This window comes from Salmo salar, chromosome ssa20 (genome assembly GCF_905237065.1).
Source record: "Salmo salar chromosome ssa20, Ssal_v3.1, whole genome shotgun sequence".
Taxonomy (NCBI): Eukaryota; Metazoa; Chordata; class Actinopteri; order Salmoniformes; family Salmonidae; genus Salmo; species Salmo salar.
In genome coordinates, this window is record NC_059461.1 from 91,945,644 (window position 1) to 91,972,388 (window position 26,745).

Genomic DNA, 26,745 nt, shown 5'->3' on the forward strand with positions numbered 1-26,745 from the left:
ACACGTCATACAATAATACGGAAGCAGAGCGGTGGACAAAGAATACCGGAAACACGCGGATAATATTGACACAATCCCACCAGAAAAGTATGTAAAAACAGCATTTTATTTACGTTACCTACCAAGCTATAAACGACACGTCAGCATTTATTATTATTTTTTTACCTCGTCTATTCAATATTTGATTATGTTAGTGAACCAGATTGTGTACAGTAGTTACACCGTTTCTTGTTTCATTATCAGACTGTCAGCTCAGACTGTCAGCTCAACTTCAAATAGAAGGTGAAACGTTTGGCTAGTAACCTATCTTTGGCTCAACTGTCAGGTGATAGCCCAAGCCATCAAGTCAAATTGACAGACCACTTTATAAATAAAGTGATGTTATTTTTTATTTATTTAAACCTTTATTTAACCAGGCAAGTCAGTTAAAGAACATATTCTTATTTACAATGACGGCCTGGCAAAAGGCCTCCTACAGGGACGGGGGCCTGGGATAAAAAAATATAGGACAAAACACATCAGGACAAGAGAGACGCCACAACACTACACAAAGAGAGACCTAAAAACAACAGATATAGCATGGCAGCAACACATGAAAACACAGCATGGTAGAAACTCAACATGGTAGCATCACAAAACATGGTACAAACATTGGGTGATAAAGACAGGCCAATGTTTGAGATGGCTAGAATAAATACAAAACAACAACATACACATTGATTGTAATGATTTTTCTAGTAATATATTCTTCTTGTTTCAGGTCAATGCCAGTGTGACAATGGATGGATACTCGGTCCGTAAAGTAATAGGTACAGGGTCTTTTGGTCGGGCACTACTTGTCCAATCCAGAATCAACCATGAGAACTATGTCATGAAAGAGATCCTACTCCCAAAGGTAGGTTATTATTACTATTAAAAAAAAAAAAGGAATACAGTATACAGGTAACTGCCAAAGTAAAGGAAACACCAACGTAGTGTCTAACAGGAAGTAGATCCACCACGAGGAGCCAGAACAGCTTCAATGCACCATGTCTAGGTTCTCCAAGTGTCTGGAACTCTATTGGAAGGATGCGACACCATTTTTTCCCCCACAATAAATTCCATAATTTGGTGTTTTGTTGATGGTGGTGGAAAAACGCTGTCTCAGGTGTCGCTCCTGAATCTCCCATAAGTGTGAAATTGGGGTTGAGATCTGGTGACTGAGACGGCTGTGGCGTACGGTTTACATGGTTTTCATGCTCATCAAACCATTCAGTGACGACTCGTGCCGACTCGTGGGCATTGTTATCCTATGGGGGCATAGCCATGGTAGATTGGTACATTCAGTGACCACTTCAAATCAAATGTTATTTGTCACATGCGCCGAATACAACAGGTGTAGACTTAACAAACAATGCAGTTTTAAGAAAATACCGAAAATACCAACAACAAAAAAAGTAAGAGATAAGAATAACGAATCATGAAAGACCAGCAGACAGTAAATAACAATAGCAGGGCTCTATACAGGGTATTACGGTACAGAGTCAATGTGGAGGCTATATACAGGGTGTTACGGTACAGAGTCAATGTGGAGGCTATATACAGGGTATTACGGTACAGAGTCAATGTGGAGGCTATATACAGGGTATTACGGTACAGAGTCAATGTGGAGGCTATATACAGGGTATTACGGTACAGAGTCAATGTGGAGGCTATATACAGGGTATTACGGTACAGAGTCAATGTGGAGGCTCTATACAGGGTATTACGGTACAGAGTCAATGTGGAGGCTATATACAGGGTATTACGGTACAGAGTCAATGTGGAGGCTCTATACAGGGTATTACGGTACAGAGTCAATGTGGAGGCTATATACAGGGTATTACGGTACAGAGTCAATGTGGAGGCTATATACAGGGTATTACGGTACAGAGTCAATGTGGAGGCTCTATACAGGGTATTACGGTACAGAGTCAATGTGGAGGCTCTATACAGGGGCTACCGGTACAGAGTCAATGTGGAGGCTATATACAGGGGGTTACCGGTACAGAGTCAATGTGGAGGCTATATACAGGGTATTACGGTACAGAGTCAATGTGGAGGCTATATACAGGGTATTACGGTACAGAGTCAATGTGGAGGCTATATACAGGGTATTACGGTACAGAGTCAATGTGGAGGCTATATACAGGGTATTACGGTACAGAGTCAATGTGGAGGCTCTATACAGGGTATTACGGTACAGAGTCAATGTGGAGGCTATATACAGGGTATTACGGTACAGAGTCAATGTGGAGGCTATATACAGGGTGTTACGGTACAGAGTCAATGTGGAGGCTCTATACAGGGTGTTACGGTACAGAGTCAATGTGGAGGCTATATACAGGGTATTACGGTACAGAGTCAATGTGGAGGCTATATACAGGGTGTTACGGTACAGAGTCAATGTGGAGGCTATATACAGGGTATTACGGTACAGAGTCAATGTGGAGGCTATATACAGGGTATTACGGTACAGAGTCAATGTGGAGGCTATATACAGGGTATTACGGTACAGAGTCAATGTGGAGGCTATATACAGGGTATTACGGTACAGAGTCAATGTGGAGGCTATATACAGGGTATTACGGTACAGAGTCAATGTGGAGGCTATATACAGGGTATTACGGTACAGAGTCAATGTGGAGGCTATATACAGGGTATTACGGTACAGAGTCAATGTGGAGGCTATATACAGGGTGTTACGGTACAGAGTCAATGTGGAGGCTCTATACAGGGTATTACGGTACAGAGTCAATGTGGAGGCTATATACAGGGTATTACGGTACAGAGTCAATGTGGAGGCTATATACAGGGTATTACGGTACAGAGTCAATGTGGAGGCTATATACAGGGTATTACGGTACAGAGTCAATGTGGAGGCTATATACAGGGGGTACCGGTACAGAGTCAATGTGGAGGCTATATACAGGGTATTACGGTACAGAGTCAATGTGGAGGCTCTATACAGGGTGTTACGGTACAGAGTCAATGTGGAGGCTATATACAGGGGGTACCGGTACAGAGTCAATGTGGAGACTATATACAGGGTGTTACGGTACAGAGTCAATGTGGAGGCTATATACAGGGTGTTACGGTACAGAGTCAATGTGGAGGCTCTATACAGGGTGTTACGGTACAGAGTCAATGTGGAGGCTATATACAGGGTGTTACGGTACAGAGTCAATGTGGAGGCTATATACAGGGTGTTACGGAACAGAGTCAATGTGGAGGCTATATACAGGGGGTACCGGTACAGAGTCAATGTGGAGGCTATATACAGGGGGTACCGGTACAGAGTCAATGTGGAGGCTATATACAGGGGGTACCGGTACAGAGTCAATGTGGAGGCTATATACAGAGGGTACCTGTACAGAGTCAATGTGGAGGCTATATACAGGGGGTACCGGTACAGAGTCAATGTGGAGGCTATATACAGGGGGGTACCGGTACAGAGTCAATGTGGAGGCTATATACAGGGGGTACCGGTACAGAGTCAATGTGGAGGCTATATACAGGGGGTACCGGTACAGAGTCAATGTGGAGGCTATATACAGGGTGTACCGGTACAGAGTCAATGTGGAGGCTATATACAGGGGGTACCGGTACAGAGTCAATGTGGAGGCTATATACAGGGGGTACCTGTACAGAGTCAATGTGGAGGCTATATACATGGGGTACCGGTACAGAGTCAATGTGGAGGCTATATACAGGGGGTACCGGTACAGAGTCAATGTGGAGGCTATATACAGGGGGTACCGGTACAGAGTCAATGTGGAGGCTATATACAGGGGGGTACCGGTACAGAGTCAATGTGGAGGCTATATACAGGGGGTACCGGTACAGAGTCAATGTGGAGGCTATATACAGGGGGTACCGGTACAGAGTCAATGTGGAGGCTATATACAGGGGGTACCGGTACAGAGTCAATGTGGAGGCTATATACAGGGGGTACCTGTACAGAGTCAATGTGGAGGCTATATACAGGGGGTACCGGTACAGAGTCAATGTGGAGGCTATATACAGGGGGTACCAGTACAGAGTCAATGTGGAGGCTATATACAGGGGGTACCTGTACAGAGTCAATGTGGAGGCTATATACAGGGGGTACCGGTACAGAGTCAATGTAGAGGCTATATACAGGGTGTTACGGTACAGAGTCAATGTGGAGGCTATATACAGGGGGGTACCGGTACAGAGTCAATGTGGAGGCTATATACAGGGGGTACCGGTACAGAGTCAATGTGGAGGCTATATACATGGGGTACCGGTACAGAGTCAATGTGGAGGCTATATACAGGGGTACCGGTACAGAGTCAATGTGGAGGCTATATACAGGGGGTACCGGTACAGAGTCAATGTGGAGGCTATATACAGGGGTACCTGTACAGAGTCAATGTGGAGGCTATATACATGGGGTACCGGTACAGAGTCAATGTGGAGGCTATATACAGGGGGTACCGGTACAGAGTCAATGTGGAGTCTATATACAGGGGGTACCGGTACAGAGTCAATGTGGAGGCTATATACAGGGGGGTACTGGTACAGAGTCAATGTGGAGGCTATATACAGGGGGGTACCGGTACAGAGTCAATGTGGAGGCTATATACAGGGGGTACCGGTACAGAGTCAATGTGGAGGCTATATACAGGGGGTACCGGTACAGAGTCAATGTGGAGGCTATATACAGGGGGTACCGGTACAGAGTCAATGTGGAGGCTATATACAGGGGGGTACCGGTACAGAGTCAATGTGGAGGCTATATACAGGGGGTACCTGTACAGAGTCAATGTGGAGGCTATATACAGGGGGTACCGGTACAGAGTCAATGTGGAGGCTATATACAGGGGGTACCAGTACAGAGTCAATGTGGAGGCTATATACAGGGGGTACCTGTACAGAGTCAATGTGGAGGCTATATACAGGGGGTACCGGTACAGAGTCAATGTAGAGGCTATATACAGGGTGTTACGGTACAGAGTCAATGTGGAGGCTATATACAGGGGGGTACCGGTACAGAGTCAATGTGGAGGCTATATACAGGGGGTACCGGTACAGAGTCAATGTGGAGGCTATATACATGGGGTACCGGTACAGAGTCAATGTGGAGGCTATATACAGGGGTACCGGTACAGAGTCAATGTGGAGGCTATATACAGGGGGTACCGGTACAGAGTCAATGTGGAGGCTATATACAGGGTGTTACGGTACAGAGTCAATGTGCAGGAGCACCGGTGTCAAGGTAAATGAAGTAATATGTACATGTAGGTAGAGTTATTAAAGTGACTATGCATAGATAACAGAGAGTAGCAGCAGGGGGGGCAAATAGTCTGGGTAGCCTTTTGATTAGCTGTTCAGGAGTCTTATGGCTTGGGAGTATTTCACTTAAAATTCACTGTGTCACAATTCCAGTGGGTCAGAAGTTTACATACACTAAGTTGATTGTGCCTTTAAACAGCTTGGAAAATTCCAGGAAATTATGTCATGGCTTTAGAAGCTTCTGATAGGCTAATTGACATCATTTGAGTCAATTGGGAGTGTACCTGTGGATGTATTTCAAGGCCTACCTTCAAACTCAGTGCCTCTTTGCTTGACATCATAGGAAAATCAAAAGAAATCAGCCAAGACCTCAGAGAAAATATTGTAGACCTCCACAAGTCTGGTTCATCCTTGGGAGCAATTTCCAAACGCCTGAAGGTACCACGTTCATCTGTACAAACAATAGTACGCAAGTATAAACACCATGGGACCACGCAGCCGTCACACCACTCAGGAAGGAGATGCGTTCTGTCTCCTAGAGATGAATGTACTTTGGTGCGAAAAGTGCAAATCAATCCCAGAACAACAGCAAAGGACCTTGTGAAGATGCTGGAGGAAACAGGTACAAAAGTATCTACATCCACAGTAAAACGAGTCCAATATCGACATAACCTGAAAGGCCGCTCAGCAAGGAAGAAGCCACTGCTCCAAAAGCGCCATAAAAAAGCCAGACTACAGTTTGCGACTGCACATGGGAACAAAGATTATACTTTTTGGAGAAATGTCCTCTGGTCTACTTCCAAAGTTGTGGCAAAATGGCTTAAGGACAACAAAGTCAAGGTATTGGAGTGGCCATCACAAAGCCCTGACCTCAATCCCATAGAACATTTGTGGGCAGAACTGAAAAAGTGTGTGTGAGCAAGGAGGCCTACAAACCTGACTCAGTTACACCAGCTCTGTCAGGAGGAATGGGCCAAAATTCACCCAACTTATTGTGGGAAGCTTGTGGAAGGCTACCCGAAACGCTTTGACCCAAGTTAAACAATTTAAAGGCAATGCTATCAAATACTAATTGAGTGTATGTAAACTTCTGACCCACTGGGAATGTGATGAAAGAAATAAAAGTTGAAATAAATCATTCTCTCTACTATTATTCTTAAAATAAAGTGGTGATCCTAACTGACCTTTACTAGGAATAAATGTCAGGAATTGTGAAAAATGTAGTTTAAATGTATTTGGCTAAGATGTATGTAAACTTCCGACTTCAACTGTATGAATCTGGTGGCTGGAGTCTTTGACAATTTCTATGGCCTTCTCTCTGACACCGCCTGGTATAGAGGTCCTGCATGGCAGGAAGCTTGGCCCCGGTGATGTACTGGGCCGTACGCACTACCCTCTGTGTTACCTTGCGGTCGGAAGCCGAGCAGTTTCCGAGCACTACCCACTACCCTCGGCTGAGCAGTTGCCATACCAGGCGGTGATGCAACCAGTCAGGATGCTGTCGATGGTGCAGCTGTAAAACCTTTTGAGGATCTGTGGTTGTTTGTGACATATTTCTTGTAGGGCAACATAACAACATAGCTGTGGTTGTCACAATAATGACCTGCCCTGTATTTCTAAACATGATGTTAATTTTTTTAACTCAGGAACCACACCTGTTGTTGGGAAGCAGACCAAACTCTTTGGTCCTTTAAAAAAAAAAAAGTGTATGTAAAATATTGTGTGCTGAAGAAAATAAAGTAAATGTGACTTTAGTTAACAACATAATTATGTTTGTTTCCATCATTTCCCTTCCATTGTGAAATCCACTTCGCGTTTTGTTTCCTTGCCAGTATACTAACGAGTATCGCGATACTGGTATCGTCCCTACTGTGTCGAAGCACCTGCTTTCACTATACTTGGTATCCCTCATTTACTTCAATTGTTTCGATTATTTGGCACTTACCTGGATATCTAGCTATATCACTTTGCCTGTTTTCCTTTTGGTCGTTAACCTACATGTTAACGCATTTATCAAAATAACTACATCTGGTTCAGATGTGTCTACTTCCTTCTTCTTCATGGCTTCTTAACACTGGACCAGCTCAGCACATATCAAAGCTGCAGGTTAAAGTTCAATCTAGACTTGGTTTCCTCTATCGTAATCGCTCCTATTTCACACCAGCTGCCAAACTAACCCTGATTCAGATGACCATCCTACCCATGCTTGATTACGGAGACATAATTTTTAGATCGGCAGGTAAGGCTGCTCTCGAGCGACTAGATGTTCTTTACCATTCGACCATCAGATTTGCCACTAGTGCTCCTTATAGGACACATCACTGCACTCTATACTCCTCTGTAAACTGGTCATCTCTGTATATCTGTCGAAAGATGCTTATTTATAAAACCCTCTCAGGCCTCACTCCCCCCTATCTGAGATACCTTCTGCAGCCCTCATCCTCCACATACAACACCCGTTCTGCCAGTCACATTCTGTTAAAGGTCCTCAAAGCACACACATCCCTGGGTCGCTCCTCCTTTTCAGTTCGCTGCAGCTAGCGACTGGAACGAGCTGTAGCAAACACTCAAACTGGACAGTTTTATCTCAATCTCTTCATTCAAAGACTCAATCATGGACACTCTTACTGACAGTTGTGGTTGCTTTGTGTGATGTATTGTTGTCTCTACCTTCTTGCCCTTTGTGCTGTTGTCTGTGCCCAATAATGTTTGTACCATGTTGTTGTCATGCTGTGTTGTCATGTGTTGCTGCCATGCTATGTTGTTGTCTTAGGTCTCTCTTTAGGTAGTGTTGTGTTGTCTCTCTTGTTGTGATGTGTGTTTTGTCCTATATTTATATTGTATGTATTTATTTATTTTAATCCCAGGCACGCCCAGCCCTGCAGGGCTCCATCATTGTAAATAAGAATTTAAATTAAAAAAAGAAATAAAAGTAATAACCGTCTTTTTTCAGACACAATCCAAGATGGCGAACACCAGAAGAGAAGCTGTACTCCTGTCCAGGATGAAACATTCCAGCATAGTGGCCTTCAGGGACTCTTTTGAAGGTAGACACTGTGGCGATCTTGATTTTGAAATGCAACTGCTTTTGATACTGCCGTCCTTGTCAGATTATGCAATCCCACTGGGCAAAAAATTGGTTGAATTAATGTTGTTTCCACGTTATTTTCAACACCCGAATGTAATGACATAACATTCAATCAACATTGGAAAAAAAGATTTAGATTTGAAAAGTCATCAGTAAGGGAATTTTTTTGGTAATTTTTTTTTCACCCAACTTTTAACCTAAATACAATGACATAGTGTCATTTTTTTGGTTGATTTCATGTTAAATTCACATTTAGTTGACAACTCAACCAAATGTAAGTCAAATCTAGACGTTGAACCGACGTCTGTGACCACAGTCAGTCGAATGCTTTTGTTCTGCGTATGTATGTAGTTGGGTATGTGTGGCTTATGAATGTGATATGTGAAGTCTGTATATAGGAAACTGTTCCAAATAAAGTAGAGCTTGTGTCTTGTCCTCCTGTAGGTGACGGCCACCTCTACATAGTAATGGAGTTCTGTGGTGGTGGAGACCTGCTCCAGAGGATACAGCAACAGAAAAACACACTGTTCTCACAGGATACAGTATGACACTTTAATTCATCAATTCATGGATCGCTAACTCAGCCATATCTCAAATAGTAGACCAGTAAATGGTTTCCCACTGTTTTGAAAACACGAACTGGTACGAACTGGTACAAACTAACTGGTAAGGAAGGCTGTGACGAACATGGAATTTTGGATGACTGTAATTGGCCAGCCAAATGACCGCGGTCTCCGTAATAACCATTCGAATAGCAAAAAATATATATATTTTCACGACTGTTCAATAGTTTACGGTCACATAGAAATGTTCTTGTTTTTGAAAGAAAAGCACTTTTTTTTTTGGTCTATTAAAATAACATCAACTTGATCAGAAATACAGTGTAGACATTGTTAATGTTGTAAATTACTATTGTAGCTAGAAACGGATGATTTTTAATTCAATATCTACATAGGCGTTCAGAGGCCCATTATCAGCAACCATCACTCCAGTGTTCCAATGGCACGTTGTGTTAGCTAATCCAAGTTTATCATTTTAAAAGGCTAATTGATCATTAGAAAACCCTTTTGCAATTATGTTAGCACAGCTGAAAACTGTTGTTCTGATTAAAGAAGCAATAAAACTGGCCTTCTTTAGACTAATTGAGTATCTGGAGCATCAGCATTTGTGGGTTCGATTACAGGCTCAAAATGGCCAGAAACAAAGACCTTTCTTCTGAAACTCGTCAGTCTATTCTTGTTCTGAGAAATGAAGGCTATTCCATGCGAGAAATTGCCAACAAACTGAAGCTCTCGTACAACGCTGTGTAATACTCCCTTCACAGAATAGCGCAAACTGGCTCTAACCAGAATAGAAAGAGGAGTGAGAGGCCCCGGTGCACAAGTGAGCAAGAGGACAAGTACATTAGAGTGTCTAGTTTGAGAAACAGATGCCTCACATATCCTCAACTGTCAGCTTCATTAAATAGTACCCGCAAAACACCAGTCTCAACGTCAACAGTGAAGAGGCGACTCCGGGATGCTGGCCTTCTAGGCAGAGTTCCTCTGTCCAGTGTCTGTGTTCTTTTGCCCATCTTAATCTTTTATTTTTATTGGCCAGTCTGAGATATGGCTTTTTCTTTGCAACTCTGCCTACAAATATGGTGAGCCAGCTAATATGGTGACAATGATGTAGGCTGTGTGTAGCGGTTATGGTATGAAGCTTTTACATTCCATTGCATGAGCCACATCACTTAACATAATTTTAATGAACATTTTACATTACCATGGAAATTATTGCATCACAATACCAGGCAGCCGATCCAAGCCCATTCTATTCACTGTTTGCTAAAACACCTTACTTGTTTTAGCAAAGGGCAACACAGTTTCATCACATTGTTAAGAGTCCAGTCCAGCCTCCCGAGTGGCGCAGTGGTCTAAGACACTGCATCACAGTGTAAGCTGTGCCACTAGAGATCCTGGGTTCGAGTCCAGGCTCAGCCGCGACCGGGAGGCTCATGGGGCGGCGCACAATTGGCCCAGCATCGTCCGGGTTAGGGAGGGTTTGGCCGGCAGGGATATCCTTGTCTCATCGCGCACTAGCGACTCCTGTGGCGGGCCGGGCGCAGTGCACGCTGACCAGGTCGCCAGGTGTACGTACACATTGGTACGGCTGGCTTCCTGGTTAAGTGGGCATTGTGTCAAGAAGCAGTGCGGCTTGGTTGGGTTGTGTTTCGGAGGACGCACGGCTCTCGACCTTCACCTCTCCCGAGTCCGTACAGGTGTTGCAACGATGAGACAAGACTGTAACTACCATTTGAATACCAGGAAATAGGAGAGAAAAAAGGAGTGCAGGTCAGTTACGCGTTTATATGGTCATTGTGCCATCCCTAACTCTTGTGTATTCTCTGAAACAGGACCCCACTCAGACTGTATTTCATGTGTTACTAGATTCTGAAGTGGTTTGCTCAGATGTGTTCTGGTACGAAGCACATCCATGACAAACGGGTTTTACACAGGGATCTCAAGTCGAAGGTAAGGTTCAGAGTTTTTACATAGTTACCTTTTCTGATTGGCAACACATATATTTTTATTTTAAAGGTCACGGTGTGAGTTGCAGACATGATGTTTATCGTCCCGTTGCTGCCATCTTTTGATATTTTCATGTACATTTCTCTTGAGTGGAGAATGTGCATGAAGAATACTGAGTAAATAATGAACGATATATTTCAAAATCTTGCTATAACAATTGGATGACTTTGGGTGTTTCAGGAAGCATTAATGTGATGCCTTCAATTTCGTTAGCCTACTTTATTCAAATATATATATGGTATATATATATTTTTTTTTTTTTTTTTTTTTGTCAGTCCACATGTCAAGTGTAATTGCTCCATTGTTATTTACCCAAGTTCTCGCTCAACTCCGGAAACTACCCGCAAGCAATTTTTGTTGTTGTTGTTGGCCTGATGCAGGACTCTAGTGCAAGAGGAGAGTGACTCGCAGACAGAAACATTCACACCATTCATTTACAAAAGGATATTCTAATAGCTCGGCTAGATTGTGAAAAAAAAATCCCACAATTTGCCACACAGGTTTAGACTACCGATTTATCAGCGTTCTAATGTAACCGATGTGAAACGGCTAGCTAGTTAGCGGTGGTGAGTGCTAATAGCGTTTCAATCGGGTGACGTCACTCGCTCTGAGACCTTGAAGTAGTTGTTCCCCTTTGCTCTGCAAGGGCCTCGGCTTTTGTGGCGCGATGGGTAACGATGCTTCGTGGGGTGTCAGGTGTTGATGTGCGCAGAGGGTCCCCTGGTTCAAGCCCAGGTTGGGGCGAGGAGAGGGACGGAAGCTACACTGTTACACTAACTCACCCTTGTGATAGTGTGGCGCAATGACAGAATGATGCAATTTACCACCATCTGCCGTCCTCTACGACAAACTGTTGTGGCAATAACCTCGAAACCTTTAATTTTGAGGAACCACTGGTATGTACAGTGAGGGGAAAAAAGTATTTGATCCCCTGCTGATTTTGTACGTTTGTCCAGTGACAAAGAAATGATCAGTCTATAATTTTAATGGTAGGTTTATTTGAACAGTGAGAGACAGAATAACAACAACAAAAATCCAGAAAAACGCATGTCAAAAATGTTATAAATTGATTTGCATTTTAATGAGGGAAATAAGTATTTGACCCCCTCTCAATCAGAAAGATTTCTGGCTCCCAGGTGTCTTTTATACAAGTAACGAGCTGAGATTAGGAGCACACTCTTAAAGGGAGTGCTCCTAATCTCAGTTTGTTACCTGTATAAAAGACATCTGTCCACAGAAGCCATCAATCAATCAGATTCCCAACTCTCCACCATGGCCAAGACCAAAGAGCTCTCCAAGGATGTCAGGGACAAGATTGTAGACCTACACAAGGCTGGAATGGGCTACAAGACCATCGCCAAGCAGCTTGGTGAGAAGGTGACAACAGTTGGTGCAATTATTCGCAAATGGAAGAACCACAAAAGAACTGTCAATCTCCCTCGGCCTGGCCTGGGGCTCCATGCAAGATCTCACCTCGTGGAGTTGCAATGATCATGAGAACGGTGAGGAATCAGCCCAGAACTACACGGGAGGATCTTGTCAATGATCTCAAGGCAGCTGGGACCATAGTCACCAAGAAAACAATTGGTAACACACTACGCCGTGAAGGACTGAAATCCTGCAGCGCCCGCAAGGTCCCCCTGCTCAAGAAAGCACATATACATCCTAGAGAAGCACATTAAGGTCCTAGAGTGGCCTAGCCAGTCTCCAGACCTTAATCCCATAGAAAATCTGTGGAGGGAGCTGAATGTTCGAGTTGCCAAACGTCAGCCTCAAAACCTTAATGACTTGGAGAAGATCTGCAAAGAGGAGTGGGACAAAATCCCTCCTGAGATGTGTGCAAACCTGGTGGCCAACTACAAGAAACGTCTGACCTCTGTGATTGCCAACAAGGGTTTTGCCACCAAGTACTAAGTCATGTTTTGCAGAGGGGTCAAATACTTATTTCCCTCATTAAAATGCAAACCAATTTATAACATTTTTGACATGCGTTTTTCTGGATTTTTTTGTTGTTATTCTGTCTCTCATTGGTCAAATAAACCTACCATTAAAATTATAGACTGATCATTTCTTTGTCAGTGGGCAAAAACGTACAAAATCAGCAGGGGATCAAATACTTTTTTCCCTCACTGTATTGTAAGCCTTCGTCTGAAAAGCATTTAAAGCTCATTCACGTTATGTTTCACCTCCTAAATCTGGTCAGTGATAGAATCAAATCAAATGTATTTATATAGCCCTTCGTACATCAGCTGATATCTCAAAGTGCTGTACAGAAACCCAGCCTAAAACCCCAAACAGCAAGCAATGCATGTGAAAGAAGCACGGTGGCTAGGAAAAACTCCCTAGGAAAAACTCCCTAGAAAGGCCAAAAACCTAGGAAGAAACTTAGAGAGGAACCAGGCTATGAGGGGTGGCCAGTCCTCTTCTGGCTGTGCAGGGTGGATATTATAACAGAACATGGTCAAGATGTTAAAATGTTCATAAATGACCAGCATGGTCAAATAATAATAATCATAGTAGTTGTCGAGGGTGCAACAAGCACGTCCGGTGAACAGGTCAGGGTTCCATAGCCGCAGGCAGAACAGTTGAAACTGGAGCAGCAGCACGGCCAGGTGGACTGGGGACAGCAAGGAGTCATCATACCAGGTAGTCCTGAGGCATGGTCCTAGGGCTCAGGTCCTCCGAGAGAGAAACACAGAAAGAGACAGAAGGAATCAGTGTGAGTTGAAGTTCTGCCATTTTTTTTTTTTTTTTACTGTACATTTTTCATGGCTTCCTTCTCGTTTCTCCTCAGAATATTTTCCTGACAGACGATGGGACAGTGAAGCTGGGTGACTTTGGCTCAGCCTGTGTTCTAAACAGGTACCAGAAGATGCTTTGTGCGCTAATACTGTTTTTATATTACTATAATTATACAATGAGTGGACAAAACATTAAGAACACCTTTTATAATATTGAGTTGCACCTCCCCCCGCCTTTTCCCTCAGAACATCCTCAATTCATCAGGTCATGGACTCTACGAGGTGTTGAAAGCGGTCCCACAGGGATGCTGGTCCATGTTGACTCCAATGCTTCCCACAGTTGTGTCCAATTGGCTGGATGTCCTTTGGGTGGTGAACCATTCTTGATACAAACGGGAAACTGTTGAGCGTGAAAAACCCAGCAGTGTTGCAGTTGTTGACACAAACTGGTGTGCCTGGCACCTACTACCATACCCCGTTCAAAGGCACTTTAAATATTTTGTCTTGCCCGTTCACCCTCTGAATGGCACACACACACAATCCATGTCTCAATTGTCTCAAGGTTTAAAAATCCTTCTTTAACCTTTAATCCCATTAATCTACACTGATTTGAAGTGGATTTAACAAGTGACATCAATAAGGGATCGTAGCTTTCACCCGGATTCACCTGGTCAGTCTATGTCACGGTAAAGAGCAGGTGTTCTTAATGTTTTGTACACTCAGTGTATGTAATCGTTTTAAGATGTTATTTCTCATTGCTTTAAATGATGTCCTGTATTCTCTGTCACAGTGCGAAGGCCTATGCTCACACGTACGTCGGTACGCCTTACTATGTCTCTCCAGAGATCTGGGACAGTAAGCCATACAACAATAAGAGGTAGGGTCATAGTAACCTGTACAATGACATCCTTATTGTATTGATCAATGATTTATATTTAAGCAATAAGGCCCCGAGGAGGGTGTGGTAGATAGCTGATATATCACGGCTAAAGGACACGGGACACGGACCTTAGCCGTGGTATATCGGCTGTATACCACAAACCCCCCCCCCCCGCGGTGCCGTATTGCTGTTATAAACTGTTTACCAACCTAATTAGAACAGTAAAAAAATGTTTTGTCATACTCTGAATGCTGATTGGCTGAAAGCCGTGGTATATCAGACTGCATACCACGGCTTTCAGCCAATCAGCATTCAGGACTCGAACCCACCCCGTTTATAATTATGTTTAACCCTACAATCTACTGTATTGAAATAATATATATTTGTGGATTATCCATTTTGAAATAGTTTAATTTTGAACTTAGGGATGTGGGATATCTAACTCTGTCAGTGTTACAGTGATGTGTGATTCCCATGCCATCTCTCGTGTGTGTGTGTGTGTGTGTGTGTGTGTGTGTGTGTGTGTGTGTGTGTGTGTGTGTGTGTGTGTGTGTGTGTGTGTGTGTGTGTGTGTGTGTGTGTGTGTGTGTGTGTGTGTGTGTGTGTTACAGCGATGTGTGGTCTCTCGGCTGTGTCCTCTACGAGCTCTGCACCCTACGACACCCGGTACTCACACACTGTCTCGTCTGTCTAAATATTGTGTGTGTGTACAGTGGTTCAGCTGACTCGTGACTCCCACTGTAAGAACCATTGTTTCATAGTGAGGGAAGGACGGTGTCTTCAGCAGAGTTGAATCAGGACATGTGTCCCAGCCCAGGGAGCTGTAGCCTGGAGCAGTGTCAGTCTGGAGCTGTAGCCTGTAGCAGTCTGGAGCTGTAGCCTGTAGCAGTCTGGAGCTGTAGCCTGTAGCAGTCTGGAGCTGTAGCCTATAGCAGTCTGGAGCTGTAGCAGTCTGGAGCTGTAGCCTGGAGCTGTAGCCTGTAGCAGAGTGTCAGTCTGGAGCTGTAGCCTGTAGTAGTATGGAGCTGTAGCCTGGAGCTGTAGCCTGTAGCAGAGTGTCAGTCTGGAGCTGTAGCCTGTAGTAGTATGGAGCTGTAGCCTGGAGCTGTAGCCTGTAGCAGAGTGTCAGTCTGGAGCTGTAGCCTGTAGTAGTATGGAGCTGTAGCCTGGAGCTGTAGCTTGTAGCAGAGTGTCAGTCTGGAGCTGTAGCCTGTAGTAGTATGGAGCTGTAGCCTGAGCTGTAGCCTGTAGCAGAGTGTCAGTCTGGAGCTGTAGCCTGTAGTAGTATGGAGCTGTAGCCTGGAGCTGTAGCTTGTAGCAGAGTGTCAGTCTGGAGCTGTAGCCTGTAGTAGTATGGAGCTGTAGTCTGGAGCTGTAGCCTGTAGCAGTGTCAGTCTGGAGCTGTAGCCTGTAGTAGTATGGAGCTGTAGTCTGGAGCTGTAGCCTGTAGCAGTGTCAGTCTGGAGCTGTAGCCTGGAGCTGTAGCCTGGAGCTGTAGCCTGGAGCTGTAGCCTGGATCTGTAGCTTGTAGCTGTCTGGAGCCGTAGCCTGTAGCTTTCTGTCTGGAGCCGTAGCTGCCTGGATCTGGAGCCTGTAGCTGTCTGGAACATGTAACTGTCTGTCTGGAGCCTGTAGCCGTCTGTCTGGAACTGTAGCCTGTAGCTTTCTGGAGCTGTAGCCTGTCGCCGTCTGTCTGGAGCCGTAGCCTGTAGCTGTCTGGAACCGTAGCCTGTAGCTTTCTGGAACCGTAGCCTGTAGCTGTCTGTCTGGAACCGTAGCCTGTAGCTGTCTGGAACCGTAGCCTGTAGCTGTCTGGAACCGTAGCCTGTAGCTGTCTGTCTGGAACCGTAGCCTGTAGCTGTCTGGAGCCGTAGCCTGTAGCTGTCTGGAGCCGTAGCCTGTAGCTGTCTGGAGCTGTAGCCTGTAGTAGTATGGAGCTGTAGCCTGGAGCTGTAGCCTGTAGCAGAGTGTCAGTCTGGAGCCGTAGCCTGTAGCTGTCTGGAACCGTAGCCTGTAGCCGTCTGTCTGGAACCGTAGCCTGTAGCCGTCTGTCTGGAGCCGTAGCCTGTAGCCATCTGTCTGGAGCCGTAGCCTGTAGCCGTCTGTCTGGAGCCGTAGCCTGTAGCCATCTGTCTGGAGCTGTAGCCTGTAGCTGTCTGGAGCTGTAGCCTGTAGCTGTCTGGAGCTGTAGCCTTTAGCTGTCTGGAGCCGTAGCCTGTAGCCGTCTGTCTGGAGCCGTAGCCTGTAGCCATCTGTCTGGAGCTGTAGCCTGTAGCTGTCTGGAGCTGTAGCCTGTAGCTGTCTGGAGCTGTAGCCTCTGTCCGCGGCGGGCTGTAGCCTGTAGCTGTCTGGAGCTGTAGCCTGTAGCCGTCTGGAGCCGTAGCCTGTAGCTGTCTGTCTGGAGCCGTAGCCTGTAGCTGTCTGGAGCTGTAGCCTGTAGCTGTCTGTCTGGAACCGTAGCAGTCTGTCTTGTGTTTCCAGGAATCCTCCTAAACCTCTGTTCTCCTTCCTCATCTCAGTTCCAGGCTCCTAGTTGGAAGAGTCTGATCATGAAGGTGTGTCGTGGTTCCTACCCTCCTCTTCCCCAACACCTGCCCTATGAGCTGCACTACCTGATCAAACAAATGTTCAAGACCAACCCCAAAGACCGTCCGTCCCTCCACACCATCCTCACGTCTCACCGCGTAGCCGGTCTCCTGCACAGACACCTGCCCAACAAGGTGCTAGATGTAAGCCCAGTTCAGAACCACGTCCTTGCCCACAAGGCACCATCCCTTACCAGAGCATTTGAGCGGAGTTGAGCGGTCGGAAATCCCGCTCATCGCTCGTGGAGCGGTGCTTCGATCCGTTCATTAAAATCAGAATTTAACCAAAAACGAATCTATTTTTTTGTGGTTACCTGGACCTTTCCATTTGGGTTTTGAAGTATTGAAACCAAACCATATGATTTGGTGATTTTTGAAAAGTATTTTAATTAACATGAGAAAGGTAAATGGAAGAAGCGCTCGTCATTTCAAACAGGGAGCCTAAGAAGCAACAAAAATGAACGATTTAGGCTATGCTATTTCAATTATTTCAAGGCTATAGCCTACGAAGAAATACATTGTGAAGAATTTGGGAGTGTGACACTAGGCTTGCAGGGAGCCTGGGACATTAAGCTCACCACATTTAAACAACGTTTTGTTCTATTAAATCATTATAGTCTATACATTTCATATACAGTTGAAGTCCGAAGTCTACATACACTTTGGTTGGAGTACTTAAAACTCGTTTTTCAACCACTCCACAATGTCTTGTTAGCAAACTATAGTTTTGGCAAGTCGGTTAGGACATCTACTTTGTGCATGACACAAGTAATTTTTCCAACAATTGTTTACAGACAGATTATTTGACTTATAATTCACTGTATCACAATTCCAGTGGGTTAGAAGTTTACATACACTAAGTTGACTGTGCCTTTATACAGCTTGGAAAATTCCAGAAAATCATGTCATGGCTTTAGAAGCTTCTGATAGGCTAATTGACAAAATTTGAGTCAATTGGAGGTGTACCTGTGGATGTATTTCAAGGCCTACCTTCAAACTCAGTGCCTCTTTGCTTGACATCATGGGAAAATCAAAAGAAATCAGCAAAGACCTCAGAAAATAATTGTAGACCTCCACAAGTCTGGTTCATCCTTGGAGCAATTTCCAAACGCCTGAAGGTACCACGTTCATCTGTACAAACAATAGTACGCAAGTATAAACACCATGGGACCACGCAGCCGTCATACCGCTCAGGAAGGAGACGCGTTCTGTCTCCTAGAGATGAACGTACTTTGGTGCGAAAAGTGCAAATCAATCCCAGAACAACAGCAAAGGACCTTGTGAAGATGCTGGAGGAAACAGGTACAAAAGTATCTATATCCACAGTCAAACGAGTCCTATATCGACATAACCTAAAAGGCCACTCAGCAAGGAAGAAGCCACTGCTCCAAAACCGCCATAAAAAATCAGACTACGGTTTGCAACTGCACATGGGGACAAAGATCGTACTTTTAGGAGAAATGTCCTCTGGTCTGATGAAACAAAAATGGAACTGTTTGGCCATAATGACCATCGTTATGTTTGGAGGAAAAAGGGGGAGGCTTGCAAGCCGAAGAACACCATCCCAACCGTGAAGCACGGGGGTGGCAGCATCATGTTGTGGGGGTGCTTTGCTGCAAGAGGGACTGGTGCACTTCACAAAATACATGGCGTCATGAGGAAGGAAAATGATGTGGATATATTGTAGCAACATGTCAAGACATCAGTCAGGAAGTTAAAGCTTGGTCGCAAATGGGTCTTCCAAATGGACAATGACCCCAAGCAAACGTCCAAAGTTGAGGCAAAATGGCTTAAGGACAACAAAGTCAAGGTATTGGAGTGGCCATCACAAAGCCCTGACCTCAATCCTATAGAAGATTTGTGGGCAAAACTGAAAAAGCGTGTGTGAGCAAGGAGGCCTACAAACCTGACTCAGTTACACCAACTCTGTCAGGATGAATGGGCCAAAATTGATGGATCTGTTGGGGAGGTATGCGAATTGGAGTGGGTCCAGGGTTTCTGGCATGATGGTGTTGATGTGAGCCATGACCAGCCTTTCAAAACACTTCTTGGCTAGCGACGTGAGTGCTACAGGGCGGTAATCATTTATGCGGGTTGCCTTAGCATTCTTGGGCACAGGGACTATGGTGGTCTGTTTGAAACATGTTGGTATTACAGACTCAGACAGGGAGAGGTTGAAAAATGTCAGTGAAGACACTTACCAGTTTGTTCGTGCATGCTTGAGCACGTTTCGGCCTGCCCTTTCTCTCTCTCTCTCTCTTTCTCTCTCTCTTTCTCTCTTTCTCTCTCTCTCTCTCTCTGCTAATGATGCAAGTGTGTGTTCAGTCTTCGGTCTGTTGGGAAGTAGAATATCCTAGCCTATTCATGGCACCACCTTCGGGATACAGTGGTATCTTTGGGTCAGTCTTTACGAGCTCGGGTTAGACAGCTCTATATTACAGTAGGCAACCAGTAGCCTTTATCGATTACCCCTTTTTCATACATAATGGAATGTGGCCTCTAGAAAGTGCCTCCAGTTATAGCAAGTCTGTCTGTTAGGGTTAGGCTACACAACGTTTTATTTAAAAAATGCCGACACGAAACCTTCTTCTCTGGAGATATGAACGGCCATTTTACCGGTCTGTAAAAGCATGAGGTTTCTGAAGCAGTTCAGGCGACCAATCAAAATGATCTTGAGCTGCTGCTGTGCGTTGGCCAATCTCTCCCTTAAAAAAAATAAAGTACATTTGAAAGTTTGTTAAATACCATGACTTACCAAGACATTTAGTAGAAATAAAACACGTCTAGCTACAATAAAAAAAAAAAAATCACAGCAGCACATCAATCAGCTTATTGTTGTCTGTCTGTCTGTCTGTCTGTCTGTCTGTCTGTCTGTCTGTCTGTCTGTCTGTCTGTCTGTCTGTCTGTCTGTCTGTCTGTCTGTCTGATAGTTTCTGATTCAGCATGTTGCTTTCTGGATCTGATCTGTAGGAGTCGGAGAGGAGAACAGGGAGATGGAGGAGAGAGGAGGGGGAGAAGGTTGCCTCACTCCTGGGGCAGAAGACCCTCATGACAGGCTCTACCCTGGAGGGTAAGGAGACGATTAACACCCATTCAGATATGTTATTCATTTCGTAGTGAGATTGAACTCCAGGGTCCTAGTGGATAGACGAGCAGGTTGAGCAGGAAATGTAAACATAATTTATCATCAATTTACAACCTGTTATACTTTACATACCAATGCAAGTATGGTAAGACTTTATTTTATGGTGTGTGTGTGTATATATATACATATATATATGTATTTACTATATATTACGCGGTAGAGTAGTAATAACAGTCATAACCTATGAATTACTGTGTTTCTGTGAGATTCATTTGAATTAAACTAAACATTTTAATCCATCCTGTCCCTCCATGTATGACAATTCCTTTAAACCACTCGTGGTAAAAGTGTCCTTGTGTGAAAACCAGTTTATTTTATTTTTTTATTAACATGCCAGACACACCCCCTATTCAGGTACTGAAACAATGCTTGACACACTCCTACATAGGCCCTCTCACTGAAACATATGAGAATGTATTCTGAAAAACAGTATTTACAGTGAGGGGAAAAAAGTATTTGATCCCCTGCTGATTTTGTTCGTTTGCCCACTGACAAAGAAATTATCAGTCTATAATTTTAATGGTAGGTTTATTTGACCAGTGAGAGACAGAATAATAACAACAAAAATCCAGAAAACCGCATGTCAAAAATGTTATAAAATGATTTGCATTTTAATGAGGGAAATAAGTATTTGACCCCTCTGCAAAACATGACTTAGTACTTGGTGGCAAAACCCTTGTTGGCAATCACAGAGGTTCAGACGTTTCTTGTAGTTGGCCACCAGGTTTGCACACATCTCAGGAGGGATTTTGTCCCACTCCTCTTTGCAGATCTTCTCCAAGTCATTAAGGTTTCGAGGCTGACGTTTGGCAACTCGAACCTTCAGCTCCCTCCACAGATTTTCTATGGGATTAAGGTCTGGAGACTGGCTAGGCCACTCCAGGACCTTAATGTGCTTCTTCTTGAGCCACTCCTTTGTTGCCTTGGCCGTGTGTTTTGGGTCATTGTCATGCTGGAATACCCATCCATGACCCATTTTCAATGCCCTGGCTGAGGGAAGGAGGTTCTCACCCAAGATTTGACGGTACATGGCCCCGTCCATCGTCCCTTTGATGCGGTGAAGTTGTCCTGTCCCCTTAGCAGAAAAACACCCCCAAAGCATAGTGTTTCCACCTCCATGTTTGACGGTGGGGATGGTGTTCTTGGGGTCATAGGCAGCATTCCTCCTCCTCCAAACACGGCGAGTTGATTTGATGCCAAAGAGCTCCATTTTGGTCTCATCTGTCCTCTGAATCATTCAGATGTTCATTGGCAAACTTCAGATGGGCATGTATATGTGCTTTCTTGAGCAGGGGGACCTTGCGGGCGCTGCAGGATTTCAGTCCTTCACGGCGTAGTGTGTTACCAATTGTTTTCTTGGTGACTATGGTCCCAGCTGCCTTGAGATCATTGACAAGATCCTCCCGTGTAGTTCTGGGCTGATTCCTCACCGTTCTCATGATCATTGCAACTCCACGAGGTGAGATCTTGCATGGAGCCCCAGGCCGAGGGATTTTGACAGTTCATTTGCGTTTCTTCCATTTGCGAATAATCGCACCAACTGTTGTCACCTTCTCACCAAGCTGCTTGGCGATGGTCTTGTAGCCCATTCCAGCCTTGTGTAGGTCTACAATCTTGTCCCTGACATCCTTGGAGAGCTCTTTGGTCTTGGCCATGGTGGAGAGTTTGGAATCTGATTGATTGATTGCTTCTGTGGACAGGTGTCTTTTATACAGGTAACAAGCTGCGGTTAGGAGCACACCCTTTAAGAGTGTGCTCCTAATCTCAGCTCGTTACCTGTATAAAAGACACCTGGGAGCCAGAAATCTTTCTGATTGAGAGGGGGTCAAATACTTATTTCTCTCATTAAAATGCAAATCAATTTATAACAATTCTGACATACGTTTTTCTGGATATTGTGACGAACAATGCCTTTTCCAGCATGATGGAGCACCTTGCCATAAGGCAAAAGTGATAACTAAGTGGCTCGGGGAACGAAACATCGATATTTTGGGTCCATGGCCAGGAAACTCCCCAGACCTTAATCCCATTGAGAACTTGTGGTCAACCCTCAAGAGGCGGGTGGACAAACAAAAACCCACAAATTCTGACAAACTCCAAGCATTGATTATGCAAGAATGGGCTGCCATCAGTCAGGATGTGGCCCAGAAGTTAATTGACAACATGCCAGGGCGGATTGCAGAGGTCTTGAAAAAGAAGGGTCAACACTGCATCAACTTCATGTAATTGTCAATAAAAGCCTTTGAAACTTATGAAATGCTTTTAATTATACTTCAGTATTCCATAGTAACATCTGACAAAAATATCTAAAGACACTGAAGCAGCAAACTTTGTGAAAATCAATATTTGTGTCATTCTCAAAACTTTTGGCCACGACTGTGTATATATATATATATATAAAAGGAACTTGAACATGTTTGATCATGTCTTCATACAGGTCTGGAGTCCTGTGTGGCCCCTACTGAGGCCCCTGCTGGGATCAGCACCAGTAGAGAGCAGCGTGGCCCTCGTAGACAGTGGACCCCAGGCCCCTCAGACACAGCTCTACAGGTGTTGGCTAACGCAGACCTCCTCTCCTCTAGGAGTCTGGCAACTACAGGCCAGACACATTTAGGTATGCAGGTACTCTCACTGAGACAGGCCAGGCACACCCCTACTCAGGGACTGAAACAATGCTTGACACACCCCTAGACAGGGACTGAAACAGTGCTTGACACACCCCTATTCAGGTACTGAAACAATGCTTGACACACCCCTACTCAGGGACTGAAACAATGCTTGACACACCCCTACTCAGGGACTGAAACAATGCTTGACACACCCCTACTCAGGGACTGAAACAATGCTTGACACACCCCTACTCAGGGACTGAAACAATGCTTGACAACACCCCTCGACAGGCCGACTCACTGAAACATTCGAGAAAGTAACGTTGTCGTCGTACAAACATCACAGGATATCCAGGTACACTAAAACAACGTAGAATGAACAGCCACAGTATATATTTGCAATAAACATTTGAGAAGTGATGTTTTGAGCCCACTAAAGCGTCCACGAACATTTGAGTCCTACAATCTGCCCTCAGATTTCACCATTCAATAAAATAAAACGTATTTATAAAAAAAAAAAAAAAAAGTTTCTGTATTTTGTAGAGAACAGAGAGCGGAAACGATGGGACAGGAGTCCACCAGAGAAGCTACTAAGACTGTTAGAGAAAGCCCAGCTCAGCACCGCTTTCAGAACCTACTCCATACACAGAGAAGGTAAGTCCCGCTTAGAGGGGAATCTTTCTAGAAAACATTTTACAGTATAATTTACTTGTCTACCACATGGTTGGTCATGCGTGCGGAATCCCTTATTTCTGATTGAAGGTATTGTAATAGATGATTGACGTATGACTTTCCATGTGATGTCGATCTCTCAACAACCTATAAGTGATCGATGCAGTTACACCTCTTCCATTTGCTTCCATCTCTACTGTTTTGACTTACTGTAAGGTTCTACCACAGCTATTTAAAGCTATGATACACAACATCACCAAAAGTATGTGGACACCTGCTCGTCGATTTATCTCTTTTCAAAATCACGGGCATTAATACGGAGTTGGTCCCCTCCTTTGCTGCTATAACAGCCTCCAGTCTTCTGGGAAGGCTTTCCACTAGATGTTGGAACGTTGATGTGGGGACTTGCTTCCATTCAGCCACAAGAGCATTAGTGAGGTCGGGAAGACTGATGTTGGGCGATTAGGTCTGGCTCGCAGTCGGCGAAATGTGTTCGATGGGGTTGAGGTCAGGGCTCTGCGCAGGCCAGTCAAGTTCTTCCACACCGATCTCGACAAACCATTCCTGTATGGATCTCGCTTTGTGCACGGGGGCATTGTCATGCTGAAACAGGAAAGGACCTTCCCCAAACTGTTGCCACAAGTTGGAAGCACAGCTTTCATGATTTTGCAGGAGTTTCATATTATTAGTTCAGCGCAAGACAAATCGCCTCTCTGGCCAAATTCAAAAACCAAGGCAGCACTGAAGAGGAGAGATTCATTTTCACATGGCTAGCGGCTAGCAAGTATTTTTATTTTTATTTTTTAAGTTCAGGATGCAAATTGTAATCAGCAAAGAAAAATCTTCGCAGACTTTATGTGATGGTTTGACCCAACAAAGACACAATAATTTCAAAGATAAATTGACATGCCTGTGTCTGTGCCAGAACTGTTGAAAGGTGCGCTACCCAAGATGGTTGAACATGTCAAGGAGCTGCAAACTGTAGCGTTAAAAGATACACCTTTTGGTTCTGTTTCCAGTTTTACTTTTTAGTTGAACTTGAACTTGATGAGAAGGGGATGTGATTGACAGTTGTTACTGTAAGTTACTGTGACTCAGAGCAGGTACTTTAGGAACTGAAACACTGGTACTAATAGATGTAGTCGAAAAGCCTTCACAGGTCATTTTTTGAGGAGAGGAGGTGTCCATATTAAAATCCTATTCGTTATTACAACTGACGGTGCATGGCGATTGTACGGAGTCATGTCTTCCTGAAGTGCAGTCTAGTACACCGTCACACCACATTCCTTATAGTGCCCCGTAGTGCTTGGGTACCTGCAATATTTTTCAATGTTTTTTTTGGGGGGGTTGGGGGGAATTGAGCAGGATATAATATACACTGAGTATACAAAACATTAAGAACACCTGCTCTTTCCATGACATAGACTGACCAGGTGAATCCGGGTGAACTCTGTGATCCCTTATTGATGTCACTTGTTAAATCCACTTCAAATCAGTGTAGATTAATGGGATTAAAGGTTAAAGAAGTATTTTTAAACCTTGAGACCATTGAGACATGGATTGTGTATGTGTGCCATTCAGAGGGTGAATGAACAAGACTAAATATTGAAGTGCCTTTGAACGGGGTATGGTAGTAGGTACCAGGCACACCGGTTTGTGTCAAGAACTGCAACGCTGCTGGGTTTTTCACACTCAACAGTTTCCCGTGTGTATCAAGAATGGTCCACCATCCAAAGGACATCCAGCCAACTTGACACAACTGTGTGAAGCAATGGAGTCAACATGGACCAGCATCCCTGTGGGAAGCTTACGACACCTCGTGGAGTCCATGCCCCGACGAATTGAGGTTGTTCTGAGGGCAAAAAGGCAGTTCAACTCAATATTAAGGTGTTCTTAATGTTTTGTATACTCAGTGTACATGAACACTCATCCTGATTTTTAGGACTAGGCATTAATTTATCGGGTCTAAAGTAGGGCCCTAGAATGTAGGGAACAGGGCCTTGTCCCACACTACATAGGGTAAAGGGTCCGATTTGAATCGTGTCCCTCTCCTCCAGGTGAAGACCCTCTGGTAGGTCCCCTGTCCCCGGGAGGAAGTGACGACACAGACGGACCGACGGCTGGAGAGACAGAGGATGAAGAAAGGCTACAGCCACGCTCTGATGACGAGGACACGTGAGTCCTCCTGGAAGCCCATTGGCCAGACCAGACATATTGTGTATCCCAAACGGAATCCTATTCCCCCATATAGTGCATTACTTTTAACCAGGGCCCTATGGGCCTGTACACTATAAAGGTGAATAGGGTCTCCTTTGGGACAGACAGAGAGAGTAGAAAGTAGTAATAACCATTAGATTATACTGCCCTAACAAGCAAAAAAGGCAGTAACTGCTCATTTGGTCAAAAAACGTAGTTAATGTAATTTTTGCTACATTTAAATACATACTTAATCATGTGGACAAGTATCCTGCCTCGTATTGTATTGTGTTCAGGAGAATAAATGGGGGTCATGTTAGTAGTAACTGAATAAAGTTACTGTGAAACCAAAGGTAAATAAAAGCCTTTTTTTATTTTTTTATTTCCTCAGTTTTACGCTATGATCAGTTACTGTCTTTTTGCTTTGTAAGGCAGTATTGGTCCCTCTGATGCATTGAATGAGTTAAATAACTAATGTTTCAGTGCGATTATATTGACCAGTCCATACCCATCCATTCTGTTTATATTCCCCTTTTTATTCTTTAATCTGAGCATGTATGTATCAGAGTAAGAGTGCTGATTTTTAGGATCAGTTGTGTCCTTTTAAATAATAATGAATAAGATTACATGGACATTGGAGGGGGGGGGTCCACGAGGAGCTTGATACATACAGTGGCCCTGTTTTCTAACAATCCCCATGTCCTATTCTCAGAGACTTTGAAGAGGACTGTCCCTGTGACTGGATGGATGAACTAGAGCAGATGTCTATGGACCACTGATGTTACCTAGCGATCTGCCTACCTAGCTTTATGTCCACTTGTCTACAGGATGTCCATTACAGTGGTCTACGGTGCCTTGGGAAACTATTCAGACCCATTTGACATATTCCACATTTTGTTACGTTAAAGCTTTGTTCTAAAATTGATTAAATCGCCCCCCCCCCCATCAATCTAAACACAATACCCCATAATGACAAAGCAAA

The 26,745-nt window shown here is 44.4% G+C and overlaps 1 protein-coding gene across 2 annotated transcripts; it reads left to right on the forward strand.

The window, feature by feature from the left end:
* Positions 1-26,745, forward strand: nek3 (NIMA related kinase 3). Of its 2 annotated transcripts, none has more exons than XM_045704122.1 (14): positions 1-87; positions 761-895; positions 8,231-8,324; positions 8,810-8,907; positions 10,795-10,878; positions 13,730-13,797; positions 14,467-14,553; positions 15,168-15,222; positions 17,076-17,285; positions 20,112-20,211; positions 22,724-22,900; positions 23,439-23,549; positions 25,625-25,742; positions 26,476-26,745. In XM_045704122.1, the coding sequence occupies exons 2-14, from the start codon at positions 779-781 to the stop codon at positions 26,540-26,542; spliced, it is 1,386 nt and encodes a 461-aa protein (XP_045560078.1). In that variant the 5' UTR covers positions 1-87; positions 761-778; the 3' UTR covers positions 26,543-26,745. The 2 variants fall into 2 exon arrangements, with proteins under 2 accessions (XP_045560078.1, XP_045560079.1); XM_045704123.1 differs by having other exon boundaries at positions 17,076-17,276; positions 26,476-26,719.

Excerpts from the sequence above, each read along its gene's own strand:
- nek3 (XM_045704122.1), top strand. The coding sequence starts at position 779 with ATGGATGGATACTCGGTCCGTAAAGTAATAGGTACAGGGTCTTTTGGT. Across the intron at positions 8,325-8,809 it reads CTTCAGGGACTCTTTTGAAG|GTGACGGCCACCTCTACATA; the intron begins GTAGACACTGTG and ends GTCCTCCTGTAG. Across the intron at positions 17,286-20,111 it reads TGCCCAACAAGGTGCTAGAT|GAGTCGGAGAGGAGAACAGG; the intron begins GTAAGCCCAGTT and ends TCTGATCTGTAG.